Consider the following 14,247-nt stretch of genomic DNA (forward strand, 5'->3'; position numbering starts at 1 on the left):
TAAGAAATTTGCTAAATTGTGAGTGTCGGATCTCACGGCGGTATTTTCTAATATTAGTTTTATAATAAAATTTACGCCAAGGGAAAGAATATTCAATCGATGAGTGAAAAGGTGGGGATGAACGAACTATTCCCAATTTCTTAGTCATATGCGTTTGAACGTCCAAAGAGATGAGTGGTTTACAGACTCGATACTTCAGTCTCAATCGTATTCTCTTGCTTACGCTTGGTATATGGCCATACAAAAGATCTACATTTGTTCGATTTAAACTGATTTTGCTTTATAGTATTTTGGCCAGTTTCATTATATTTCAGGTATGTTAATATTTGTAATAATTATCTAATATATTTCATTATTATATCATTCAAAAGCTACTATTTTTTTATTTACAAAAACCTGATATATTTCAATAAAACTATGTAACATTATGTATATTTATTGTAGTATAATCACTACAAATTATATATATGGGTCGTATATTCAACAATTATAGGATAAGCAACTAATACAAGCATCTTCGTTTAGTGATAAAATATGGACGCGCATTGTTTTTTTGTAACATAACGTAACATAATTTTTCTGCAGTTCACAGCACTTGTGACTTCAAAATGCACTCCGCAAATCATCATCGAAGTTTTCTCTAGCGCATTCTTTTTTATTTCTTGTATATCAAAATACACCGCATACTGTTTTAATTTGGATATTGTAAGTGGACAAATTTGTATTTGTTTAAATAAACACATTACATGTATTAGCCTGTGTTAAATCTTACAAAACAAATAAAAATATAAAATTATTGAAATAATAGATAAAGCATTTATTAGAAGTACTTGAAAAAATCTATGATGAACTCACAGACAAAAACGAAATTGCCATTTTAGAAAAGTATTGGATTATTTCAAGTCGTTTAACTGGTATACTCACACGTAAGGAAATCTTTTAATATTTGATGTTCCAAATGTATATAGTTTTTATTTCAAATTGCATAATAAGTACTAAAAAAATAAACATATTTTGATAATTTGTGGGTACATATATATGTAACCACACACACACACACACACACATACACACACACACATACACATACATATATATGTATAAATAAATCGGTTTTAGTGATTGGTCTGTTAAGTTGTTTGTCGCTTTCGTTTTTACCGATTATTTTTGACGCTGCATCGAATGAGTCTCAATCACATACGCCACAAATAATTACGGAGTACTTCATCGATAAAGAACAATATTCCTATTTAATTACACTGCACATGTATGTATCATTTTTCATAGCAGTAATCGCGATACTAGCGACAGGAACAATGAATAATATGTATCTATTAGTTGCCTGCGGAATGTTTAAAATTGCTAGGTAAGACAAATATTATAATTATGAATTGTAAAAATATTGTACAAATCGTGAGAGAAAGAATTTGTTTCTTCATGCAAAATGTTTTGACCAAGCTTCTATTAATTAATTTTAGAATTTGCTTACATCGCAACGTTCCTAAGTTAAATTAGATATATATGAGTAATAATACATATTAATTATTTTTAGTTACCGTATAAAGCAAGCCATGATGGAAAAAAATCTAAACACCAGTAGGACGAAAAATATAAATATGATTTACACGGGGATAGTTAAGGCAGTGGATATGCATCGCAAGGCTATGCAGTTAGTATCAAATAATGCATGTATAATATAGTATACATAGAGTGTTGCATATAATATAAGGAATTATTTCAGAAATAAAATTTTTCTTAGAAATTTAGAATAAAATTTTTTGTTACATTAGTAAAAATGTTGAGTTAAAAATAAATTGTGAATCTTGAATTATATGCAAATCAAAATATATTTGCATTAAATTAACTTAATAATACTTTTGCATTAAATAAATTTTACTAAAACTTATTACAGGTTTTACTCTCATGAACATAGTAAATACTAAAAATAAAAAAAATTGTAAAGAAAGATATTGTTACTCAAGTATAATTTAAGTGTTAATTAAAAGATTTCCATGTATTACAATACAATCTGAAATGTAATAATATTTTCCTTTTTTTGAAGGATTGTAACACTTTTAATGTCTACAATAAACCTATGTATGACTTTCTTAACTGGTGCTTTAGTAATATCCGTAAGCCTTAATCTTTTCAGAGTAAGTTTCGTTTCTCATTATTAAATGTGTTTGTAAATTAATACGATAAAATTATATATTTCTATATTTATTAAATCATGTAGAAAGTTATTTTTATTAAAAGCTTTGATCAATTAAATTTTCCTAGCATCTCAAAACATTTTAAAAGCATGATTAAAATCTGCGGAAAAGGTTGATTTTTTAAAAACTGGTATATTAGATTTTTCAGGAGATAACAGCTGGGTTTGATATCACGAAAATAATACTTCCCTTTCTGCTTTTAAACGCCATTTATATAATTATACTTGTTGCCAACGTTTTAGCACAACAAATTATAGATCATAATAATGACATATTTGTTACTACGTAAGAAAGATTTTTATATTATACTTTGATATTAAAACTTTTCCAGTAAAAGACAAAGTTTTAATAAATACAAAATAATATTTATTTACAAAACAAGACCTAAAATATTTTGGAAAATATGGATAGATGTATGCACATTATTTACGAATCTTATACTTATAACATTAATAATGTGTTGTTTTATCGTTTATTGTTTCGTAGGTACAGCGTTCAATGGTATATAGCTCCCTTACGCATACAAAAACTGATACTTTTCCTGCTGCAAAGAGGCACCAAACAATTTAACTTGATGCTTGCGGGATGCTTTGTGGGATGCTTAGAGAGTTTGGGAACGGTAAAAATTATACTATGCATCATAATGTACAATATTTTGTGTAACGCACTTCAATTTTACCAGACCAGATAATTTTATTTATTGCAGATGATAACCGCATCGGTATCTTACTTTACCTTCATTTATTCTACAAACCGTATGTAAAAAATAAAACCATAAATATAATAAATAACATTAATAAAAACACTGCAATATATCAGACGTTACAATAAATAAAGCATAAAACTCCAAATCAATTGACGCAAATTAATTTCAATGATGTGCACACTAAATAATTAAAAAGTATTTACGATTCGGAAACTTTTGTCTATTTTTATTAACATATATTAGTGAAACAATGTGAGACTGTCATAGCTGTTCTATCGTATTTATAACTATTTCTCTTCAGAACGAAATATATCCTTCGCGTTCACGAAATGAAATAAACTCTAAAGCTGACAAAAGCGAGAAACGCATGCGCAGCATTTGTACAAGTAGTCGTCTTTTTTTCTTTCTTTTTTATGAGAAGAAGACATCTGTAAAATTTCTTTTCATATTAAATCGATTGCTTAATCGTATTGCTCTTCCATAAGAAATTTGCTAAATTGTGAGTGTCGGATCTCACGGCGGTATTTTCTAATATTAGTTTTATAATAAAATTTACGCCAAGGGAAAGAATATTCAATCGATGAGTGAAAAGGAGGGGATGAACGAACTATTCCCAACTTCTTAGTCATATGCGTTTGGACGTCTGAAGAGATGAGTGGTTTACAGACTCGATACTTCAGTCTCAATCGTATTCTCTTGCTTACGCTTGGTATATGGCCATACAAAAGATCTACATTTGTTCGATTTAAACTGATTTTGCTTTATAGTATTCTGGCCAGTTTCATTATATTTCAGGTATGTTAATATTTGTAATAATTATCTAATATATTTCATTATTATATCATTCAAAAGCTACTATTTTTTTATTTACAAAAACCTGATATATTTCAATAAAACTATGTAACATTATGTATATTTATTGTAGTATAATCACTACAAATTATATATATGGGTCGTATATTCAACAATTATAGGATAAGCAACTAATACAAGCATTTTCGTTTAGTGATAAAATATGGACGCGCATTGTTTTTTTGTAACATAACGTAACATAATTTTTCTGCAGTTCACAGCACTTGTGACTTCAAAATGCACTCCGCAAATCATCATCGAAGTTTTCTCTAGCGCATTCTTTTTTATTTCTTGTGTATCAAAATACACCGCATACTGTTTTAATTTGGATATTGTAAGTGGACAAATTTGTATTTGTTTAAATAAACACATTACATGTATTAGCCTGTGTTAAATCTTACAAAACAAATAAAAATATAAAATTATTGAAATAATAGATGAAGCATTTATTAGAAGTACTTGAAAAAATCTATGATGAACTTACAGACAAAAGCGAAATTGCCATTTTAGAAAAGTATTGGATTATTTCAAGTCGTTTAACTGGTGTACTTACACGTAAGGCAATCTTTTAATATTTGTTGTTCCAAATGTATATAGTTTTTATTTCAAATTGCATAATAAGTACTAAAAAAATAAACATATTTTGATAATTTGTGGTTACATATATATGTAACCACACACACACACACACACATACACACATACATATACATGTATATATGTATATATTTATACGTATATTATAAATAAATTGGTTTTAGTGCTTGGTCTGTTAAGTTATTTGTCGCTTTCGTTTTTACCGATTATTTTTGACGCTGCATCGAATGAGTCTCAATCACATACGCCACAAATAATTACGGAGTACTTTATCGATAAAGAACAATATTCCTATTTAATTACACTGCACATGTATGTATCAGTTTTCATAGCAATAATCGCGATACTAGCGACAGGAACAATGAATAATATGTATCTATTAGTTGCCTGCGGAATGTTTAAAATTGCTAGGTAAGACAAATATTATAATTATGAATTGTAAAAATATTGTACAAATCGTGAGAGAAAGAATTTGTTTCTTCATGCAAAATGTTTTGACCAAGCTTCTATTAATTAATCTTAGAATTTGCTTACATCGCAACGTTCCTAAGTTAAATTAGATATATATGAGTAATAATACATATTAATTATTTTTAGTTACCGTATAAAGCAAGCCATGATGGAAAAAAATCTAAACACCAGTAGGACGAAAAATATAAATATGATTTACACGGGGATAGTTAAGGCAGTGGATATGCATCGCAAGGCTATGCAGTTAGTATCAAATAATGCATGTATAATATAGTATACATAGAGTGTTGCATATAATATAAGGAATTATTTCAGAAATAAAATTTTTCTTAGAAATTTAGAATAAAATTCTTTGTTACATTAGTAAAAATGTTGAGTTAAAAATAAATTGTGAATCTTGAATTATATGCAATTCAAAATATATTTGCATTAAATTAACTTAATAATACTTTTGCATTAAATAAATTTTACTAAAACTTATTACAGGTTTTACTCTCATGAACATAGTAAATACTAAAAATAAAAAAAATTGTAAAGAAAGATATTGTTACTCAAGTATAATTTAAGTGTTAATTAAAAGATTTGTATTACAATACAATCTAAAATGTAATAATATTTTCTTTTTTTTGAAGGATTGTAACACTTTTAATGTCTACAATGAACCTATTTGTGACTTTCTTATTTGGTGCTTCAGTAATATCCGCAAGCCTTAATCTTTTCAGAGTAAGTTTCGTTTCTCATTATTAAATGTGTTTGTAAATTAATACGATAAAATTATATATTTCTATATTTATTAAATCATGTAGAAAGTTATTTTTATTAAAAGCTTTGATCAATTAAATTTTCCTAGCATCTCAAAACATTTTAAAAACATGATTAAAATCTGCGGAAAAGGTTGATCTTTTTAAAACTGGTATTTTAGATTTTTCAAGAGATAACAGCTGGGTTTGATATCAAGAAAATAATACTTCCCTTCCTGCATTTAAACGCCATTTATATAATTATGCTTGTTGCCAACGTTATAGCACAACAAATTATAGATCATAATAATGACATATTTGTTACTACGTAAGAAAGATTTTTATATTATACTTTGATATTAAAACTTTTCCAGTAAAAGACAAAGTTTTAATAAATACAAAATAATATTTATCTACAAAACAAGACCTAAAATATTTTGGAAAATATGGATAGATGTATGCACATTATTTACGAATCTTATACTTATAACATTAATAATGTGTTGTTTTATCGTTTATCGTTTCGTAGGTACAGCGTTCAATGGTATATAGCTCCCTTACGCATACAAAAACTGATACTTTTCCTGCTGCAAAGAGGCACCAAACAATTTAACTTGATGTTTGCGGGATGCTATGTGGGATGCTTAGAGGGTTTGGGAACGGTAAAAATTATACTATGCATCATAATGTACAATATTTTGTGTAACGCACTTCAATTTTACCAGACCAGATAATTTTATTTATTGCAGATGATAACCGCATCGGTATCTTACTTTACCTTCATTTATTCTACAAACCGTATGTAAAAAATAAAACCATAAGTATAATAAATAACATTAATAAAAACACTGCAATATATCAGACGTTACAATAAATAAAGCATAAAACTCCAAATCAATTGACGCAAATTAATTTCAATGATGTGCACACTAAATAATTAAAAAGTATTTACGATTCGGAAACTTTTGTCTATTTTTATTAACATATATTAGTGAAACAATGTGAGACTGTCATAGCTGTTCTATCGTATTTATAACTATTTCTCTTCAGAACGAAATATATCCTTCGCGTTCACGAAATGAAATAAACTCTAGAGCTGACAAAAGCGAGAAACGCATGCGCAGCATTTGTACAAGTAGTCGTCTTTTTTTCTTTCTTTTTTATGAGAAGAAGACATCTGTAAAATTTCTTTTCATATTAAATCGATTGCTTAATCGTATTGCTCTTCCATAAGAAATTTGCTAAATTGTGAGTGTCGGATCTCACGGCGGTATTTTCTAATATTAGTTTTATAATAAAATTTACGCCAAGGGAAAGAATATTCAATCGATGAGTGAAAAGGAGGGGATGAACGAACTATTCCCAACTTCTTAGTCATATGCGTTTGGACGTCTGAAGAGATGAGTGGTTTACAGACTCGATACTTCAGTCTCAATCGTATTCTCTTGCTTACGCTTGGTATATGGCCATACAAAAGATCTACATTTGTTCGATTTAAACTGATTTTGCTTTATAGTATTCTGGCCAGTTTCATTATATTTCAGGTATGTTAATATTTGTAATAATTATCTAATATATTTCATTATTATATCATTCAAAAGCTACTATTTTTTTATTTACAAAAACCTGATATATTTCAATAAAACTATGTAACATTATGTATATTTATTGTAGTATAATCACTACAAATTATATATATGGGTCGTATATTCAACAATTATAGGATAAGCAACTAATACAAGCATTTTCGTTTAGTGATAAAATATGGACGCGCATTGTTTTTTTGTAACATAACGTAACATAATTTTTCTGCAGTTCACAGCACTTGTGACTTCAAAATGCACTCCGCAAATCATCATCGAAGTTTTCTCTAGCGCATTCTTTTTTATTTCTTGTATAATAAAATACACCGCATACTGTTTTAATTTGGATATTGTAAGTGGACAAATTTGTATTTGTTTAAATAAACACATTACATGTATTAGCCTGTGTTAAATCTTACAAAACAAATAAAAATATAAAATTATTGAAATAATAGATAAAGCATTTATTAGAAGTACTTGAAAAAATCTATGATGAACTCACAGACAAAAACGAAATTGCCATTTTAGAAAAGTATTGGATTATTTCAAGTCGTTTTACTGGTATACTCACACGTAAGGAAATCTTTTAATATTTTATGTTCCAAATGTATATAGTTTTTAATTCAAATTGCATAATAAGTACTAAAAAATTAAACATATTTTGATAATTTGTGGGTACATATATATGTAACCACACACACACACACACACATATACACACACACACATACACATATATGTATAAATAAATCGGTTTTAGTGATTGGTCTGTTAAGTTGTTCGTCGCTTTCGTTTTTACCGATTATTTTTGACGCTGCATCGAATGAGTCTCAATCACATACGCCACAAATAATTACGGAGTACTTCATCGATAAAGAACAATATTCCTATTTAATTACACTGCACATGTATGTATCATTTTTCATAGCAGTAATCGCGATACTAGCGACAGGAACAATGAATAATATGTATCTATTAGTTGCCTGCGGAATGTTTAAAATTGCTAGGTAAGACAAATATTATAATTATGAATTGTAAAAATATTGTACAAATCGTGAGAGAAAGAATTTGTTTCTTCATGCAAAATGTTTTGACCAAGCTTCTATTAATTAATTTTAGAATTTGCTTACATCGCAACGTTCCTAAGTTAAATTAGATATATATGAGTAATAATACATATTAATTATTTTTAGTTACCGTATAAAGCAAGCCATGATGGAAAAAAATCTAAACACCAGTAGGACGAAAAATATAAATATGATTTACACGGGGATAGTTAAGGCAGTGGATATGCATCGCAAGGCTATGCAGTTAGTATCAAATAATGCATGTATAATATAGAATACATAGATTTTTGCATATAATATAAGAAATTATTTCAGAAATAAAATTTTTCTTAGAAATTTAGAATAAAATTCTTTGTTACATTAGTAAAAATGTTGAGTTAAAAATAAATTGTAAATCTTGAATTATATGCAATTCAAAATATATTTGCATTAAATTAATTTAATAATACTTTTGCATTAAATAAATTTTACTAAAACTTATTAGGTTTTACTCTCATGAACATAGTAAATACTAAAAATAAAAAAAATTGTAAAGAAAGATATTGTTACTCAAGTATAATTTAAGTGTTAATTAAAAGATTTCCATGTATTACCATACAATCTGAAATGTAATAATATTTTCCTTTTTTTGAAGGATTGTAACACTTTTAATGTCTACAATGAACCTATTTATGACTTTTTTAATTGGTTCTTCAATAATATCCGCAAGCCTTAATCTTTTCAGAGTAAGTTTCGTTTCTCATTATTAAATGTGTTTGTAAATTAATACGATAAAATTATATATTTTTATATTTATTAAATCATGTAGAAAGTTATTTTTATTAAAAGCTTTGATCAATTAAATTTTCCTAGCATCTCAAAACATTTTAAAAGCATGATTAAAATCTGCGGAAAAGGTTGATTTTTTTTAAACTGGTATTTTAGATTTTTCAAGAGATAACAGCTGGGTTTGATATCAAGAAAATAATACTTCCCTTTCTGCTTTTCAACGCCTTTTATATAATTATGCTTGTTGCCAACGTTTTAGCACAACAAATTATAGATCATAATAATGACATATTTGTTACTACGTAAGAAAGATTTTTATATTATACTTTGATATTAAAACTTTTCCAGTAAAAGACAAAGTTTTAATAAATACAAAATAATATTTATTTACAAAACAAGACCTAAAATATTTTAGAAAATATAGATAGATGTATGCACATTATTTGCGAATCTTATACTTATAACATTAATAATGTGTTGTTTTATCGTTTATCGTTTCGTAGGTACAGCGTTCAATGGTATATAGCTCCCTTACGCATACAAAAACTGATACTTTTCCTGCTGCAAAGAGGCACCAAACAATTTAACTTGATGCTTGCGGGATGCTTTGTGGGATGCTTAGAGGGTTTGGGAACGGTAAAAATTATACTATGCATCATAATGTACAATATTTTGTGTAACGCACTTCAATTTTACCAGACCAGATAATTTTATTTATTGCAGATGATAACCGCATCGGTATCTTACTTTACCTTCATTTATTCTACAAACCGTATGTAAAAAATAAAACCATAAGTATAATAAATAACATTAATAAAAACACTGCAATATATCAGACGTTACAATAAATAAAGCATAAAACTCCAAATCAATTGACGCAAATTAATTTCAATGATGTGCACACTAAATAATTAAAAAGTATTTACGATTCGGAAACTTTTGTCTATTTTTATTAACATATATTAGTGAAACAATGTGAGACTGTCATAGCTGTTCTATCGTATTTATAACTATTTCTCTTCAGAACGAAATATATCTTTCGCGTTCACGAAATGAAATAAACTCTAGAGCTGACAAAAGTGAGAAACGCATGCGCAGCATTTGTACAAGTAGTCGTCTTTTTTTCTTTCTTTTTTATGAGAAGAAGACATCTGTAAAACTTCTTTTCATATTAAATCGATTGCTTAATCGTATTGCTCTTCCATAAGTAATTTGCTAAATTGTGAGTGTCGGATCTCACGGCGGTATTTTCTAATATTAGTTTTATAATAAAATTTACGCCAAGGGAAAGAATATTCAATCAATGAGTGAAAAGGAGGGGATGAACGAACGATTCCCAATTTCTTAGTCATATGCGTTTGGACGTCCGAAGAGATGACTTATTTAGAGACTCAGTACTTCGGTTTCAATCGTATTCTCTTGCTCGCGCTTGGTTTATGGCCATATGAACAATCCATATTTGTTCGGTTGCAACTAATTTTACTCTATAGTATTCTCATCAGTTTTATTATATTTCAGGTATGTAAATATTTTAAATAATTTTCCTATATTTTATTTTATTATATAATTTAAATGTTACTATTTTATTATTTATGTAAATCTGATATAACTAAATTTAAATAAACAAGCTGTATAATATTATATATACTAATCACATTATATAGTAATCGTATATGTATATATCGCAACAATCATAGAATAAGTTTTTTTGTTTACTGATAAAGTATGGATGTATGATAGAGATTTTTTAATGTAATGTAACTATTTTCTGCAGTTTACAGCATTTGTGACTTTAAAGTGTTCTGTGCAAATCGTCATCGAAATTTGCTCTAACGCATTTTTCTTCATTATTTGCATATTAAAATATAATGCATTCTCTTTTAATTTGAACACTGTAAGTGAATAAATTTTTATTTGTGTATGTTAAATTTCATAGAAAGTAAAATGCGATAGAAAGTCAGAAGAAATATAACATTTGAAACGATAGGTGAAGCATTTGTTAGAATTACTTCAGCATATCCATGATGAACTTAGAGATAAGGACGAAGTAGCTATTATAGAAAATTATTGGATTATCGCAAACCGCGTTAACGGCATACTTGCACGTAAGGCTCTCTCTATTAACTTTTGTTATTTGTAACATATAAGCATAGTTTCTAATAACAAATGCATAATAAATACAAAATAAACGTATCTTAATAAATTGAGCTGCTACATCTGAATTTTCAGGTTCATAATAGTTCCATTCTTAAATGTATTCTACAAAAAAAGTTTTATTTTAAAATATCAATAAGTAATAATTTTCATGATTGTTTTTAAATCGTTTTAGTGCTTGGCCTGTTAGCCTGTAGCTCTCCTTTGTGTTTGCCGTATATCGTCGACACTATATATTTTACGAACGAATCTCAATCATCACCGTCGCTGCACATAACTACGGAGTACTTTATCGATAAAGAAAGATATTCCTTTTTCATTAGGCTGCACTCGAACGCAGCAATTTTCATATCACTAACTGCATTAATAGCGCCGGGAACAATGAATATCATGTACTTTATACATGTCTGCGGAATGTTTAAAATTGCTAGGTAAGAAAAATGTTATAATCACGAATTGTAAAAATTATTTTAAATTGAATTTTAATCGAATTTTAATTTTAATTGAATTGAAATTTAATCAAATTAAATTTGTTTTTTTCATACAAAAATATTTTGAAAAAAAAAAACATTAATCCATGGCAGAATTTACTCACTTTCTAATTTTTAAAAATTAAATTCTTTCATTCTTAAGTTAAATCACATATATATAATAATTGTATATAAATTTTATTTAGTTACCGTATAGAGCAAGCCATGGCGAAAGTTAATCTAGAAACGAATAAAACAAAAGGCAGAAATATGGTTCACATAGGAATAATTTATGCTGTGGATATGCATCGCAAGGCAATGCAGTTGGTATTGAATAATGCATGTACAATATATTTACAGAATGTTTTTTTATGTATACAACATAAAGGCTCACTGCAAAAACAAACCTTTTTTGAAAATTTAGAAGATAATTTGTCTTAATAGAAATATTGAGTTAGTTCTGAGCGCGATTCGATATACGTAACTTTAAACGAAATTAAATGGATTTTACTGAACATAGATACAAAATTTATCCACAAACATAATTAATGTGGAAAATAAAAAAGTTGTGAAGAAAGATGTTGTCAGTTAAACACGAATGTTGCAGCTATTTAATAAAAAGAATTTATTTTGACGTATTACAATATAATCTGCCAAGTAATAATATTTTCTTATTTTTTGAAGCATGATACAACTTTTAATGTCTGCACTTAACATGTCTATATTCATCTTCTTCATGACGGCAGTGATATCCGCAAGCCTGAATCTCTTTCGTGTAAGCTTTATTTTCTATTACTAAATTTGATATCAAATGAATACAGTAAAGTTATACTACAGTTATAATAAATTTTTGTACTCATTGAAACATTCAAGATGTACGCAGATGTACGTCATTTATTATTATTTATAATAAATAAAAATTTTCTAAAGATTGTAAAACATATAGAATCAGGATTACTGAAATAAATCTGCGAAAAAATTAATTATTTTTTAAAACATGTATGTCAGATTTTCCAAGAGATAACCTCCGGATGTAATATCAAGAAATTAATATTGCCCTCTTTGTTTTTAACTGTCATCTATGTGTATCTATTATTGGCCAACATTATGGCGCAACAAATTACGGATCATAATAATGACGTATTTGTTACAGCGTAAGAAAAATTTTTACGTAAAATATTAATTATTAAAATTTTTCCAGTAAAAGGCAATGCTAATGCAGATACAATAATTTTATACACAACAAGAACTAAAATATTTCGTAAAATATACGCAGATGTACGTTATTTAAGAATGTTACGTATATAAAATTCTAGATTTGCTATTTATCTTTTGTTACATCGTAGGTACAGCGTTCAATGGTATGAGGCTCCTGTACATATACAAAAATTGATACTTTTCTTGCTTCAAAGAGGTACCAAACACTATTACGTGATCCTTGGTGGATTGTTTGTAGCATGCCTAGAGGGTTTTGGAACGGTAAAAATTATATCATGTATCACAATGCCTTTTATGTAACGCACTTTAATTCAAGAAAAATGTTATTTATTGCAGTTGATAACCTCATCGGTATCTTACTTTACCTTTATTTACTCTACAAACCGTATATAAAAAATAAAAAGAAGAATGAACAAAATAAAAGAAAATTAATTAGAAAGAATTGCGATATATCACACGTTTCAATAAATAAAATATAACTTTATATCAATTGACTCAAATTGATGTCAATAATGTGCACTCTAAAAAATCGAAAATTATTTATGCCCCAAAAACTTCTATCTATTTTTATTAACATTAGTAAAACGCTGTCGCAAGGTCATAGCTGTGCTATCGTGTCTACAACTACAGAATTCTCTCCAAAACAAAATGTATCTTTGCGTTCACGCATTGAAATGAGTTCTAGAAATGAAAAAAATGAAAAACGCATGCGTGGTGTTTGTGTAATGCAAGTAATCATCTTTCTTTTGTATAAGAAGAAAACATCTATCAAATTTCTTTTCATGTAAAATTGTTTAATCATATTATTCTTCCATAAGAAATTTGCTAAATTGAGAGTGTCGGGTCTCATGGTGATATTTTCTAATATTTGTTTTATAATGACTAGAACAATACAGGCACGCGCTATGCGTATGCACTTATTATAATAATTTAATAACCGTTTAATATTATTATAATAATAACCTTCGCTGTCAAATTATCAAACTGTCAGAATAATCGAGATAACCAATCAGCGTCACAGAAAAGATGCGACAATACTTTTGAGACTTTCAAGATTTCGATACATTTGAGTATCGATCTTTCATGCCTTTTTTTAGAGTGGATGGAAAATACACGCCAAGGAAAAGAATATTCAATCGATGAATCGAGTGAAGAGGTGGGGATGAACGAACTATTCCCAACTTCTCACCAGTCAGAAGCGTTTCGACGACCGAAGAGGTGAATTGTTAAAAGACTCCGTACTTTGGTCTCAATCGTATTCTTTTGCTCACGATTGGTTTATGGCCATATAAACAATCCACATTTGTTCGGTTGCAACTAATTTTACTCTACAGCATTCTGATGAGTTTTATTACATTTCAGGTATGTAATTATTTTAAATAATTATTTTAAATAATTTCTTATATCT

General features: G+C 27.7%; 3 protein-coding genes across 8 annotated transcripts; all 3 read left to right on the forward strand.

The window, feature by feature from the left end:
- Window positions 1-53: 53 nt before the first annotated feature.
- Window positions 54-3,044, forward strand: LOC137001310 (odorant receptor 30a-like). The gene is made up of 9 exons (XM_067360011.1): window positions 54-314; window positions 586-705; window positions 809-926; window positions 1,120-1,366; window positions 1,553-1,669; window positions 2,063-2,153; window positions 2,353-2,498; window positions 2,700-2,832; window positions 2,920-3,044. Exons 1-9 carry the CDS (start codon window positions 171-173, stop codon window positions 2,974-2,976), a joined length of 1,173 nt encoding a protein of 390 aa, XP_067216112.1. The 5' UTR covers window positions 54-170; the 3' UTR covers window positions 2,977-3,044.
- Window positions 3,045-3,560: 516 nt separating this feature from the next.
- Window positions 3,561-6,477, forward strand: LOC137001309 (odorant receptor 30a-like). Of its 3 annotated transcripts, none has more exons than XM_067360010.1 (9): window positions 3,561-3,714; window positions 3,986-4,105; window positions 4,209-4,326; window positions 4,533-4,779; window positions 4,966-5,082; window positions 5,472-5,562; window positions 5,762-5,907; window positions 6,109-6,241; window positions 6,305-6,477. In XM_067360010.1, the coding sequence occupies exons 1-9, from the start codon at window positions 3,571-3,573 to the stop codon at window positions 6,311-6,313; spliced, it is 1,125 nt and encodes a 374-aa protein (XP_067216111.1). In that variant the 5' UTR covers window positions 3,561-3,570; the 3' UTR covers window positions 6,314-6,477. The 3 variants fall into 3 exon arrangements, with proteins under 3 accessions (XP_067216111.1, XP_067216109.1, XP_067216110.1); XM_067360008.1 differs by having other exon boundaries at window positions 6,310-6,477; XM_067360009.1 differs by having other exon boundaries at window positions 6,329-6,477.
- Window positions 6,478-6,642: 165 nt separating this feature from the next.
- LOC137001308 (odorant receptor 30a-like) lies at window positions 6,643-13,313 on the forward strand. 4 transcript variants are annotated; one of them, XM_067360005.1, is made up of 16 exons: window positions 6,643-7,123; window positions 7,254-7,735; window positions 7,923-8,169; window positions 8,356-8,472; window positions 8,864-8,954; window positions 9,154-9,299; window positions 9,501-9,633; window positions 9,721-10,515; window positions 10,772-10,891; window positions 10,985-11,102; window positions 11,327-11,582; window positions 11,828-11,944; window positions 12,306-12,396; window positions 12,630-12,775; window positions 12,968-13,100; window positions 13,176-13,313. In XM_067360005.1, the coding sequence occupies exons 8-16, from the start codon at window positions 10,372-10,374 to the stop codon at window positions 13,230-13,232; spliced, it is 1,182 nt and encodes a 393-aa protein (XP_067216106.1). In that variant the 5' UTR covers window positions 6,643-7,123; window positions 7,254-7,735; window positions 7,923-8,169; window positions 8,356-8,472; window positions 8,864-8,954; window positions 9,154-9,299; window positions 9,501-9,633; window positions 9,721-10,371; the 3' UTR covers window positions 13,233-13,313. The 4 variants fall into 4 exon arrangements, with proteins under 4 accessions (XP_067216106.1, XP_067216105.1, XP_067216108.1 ...); XM_067360006.1 differs by lacking the exons at window positions 6,643-7,123; window positions 7,254-7,735; window positions 7,923-8,169 and having other exon boundaries at window positions 8,213-8,472; XM_067360004.1 differs by lacking the exons at window positions 10,772-10,891; window positions 10,985-11,102; window positions 11,327-11,582; ... (3 more) ...; window positions 12,968-13,100; window positions 13,176-13,313 and having other exon boundaries at window positions 6,646-7,123; window positions 7,395-7,514; window positions 7,618-7,735; window positions 9,702-9,869.
- Window positions 13,314-14,247: the final 934 nt, after the last annotated feature.

This window comes from Linepithema humile, chromosome 7, assembly GCF_040581485.1.
Source record: "Linepithema humile isolate Giens D197 chromosome 7, Lhum_UNIL_v1.0, whole genome shotgun sequence".
Classification (NCBI taxonomy): domain Eukaryota; kingdom Metazoa; phylum Arthropoda; class Insecta; order Hymenoptera; family Formicidae; genus Linepithema; species Linepithema humile.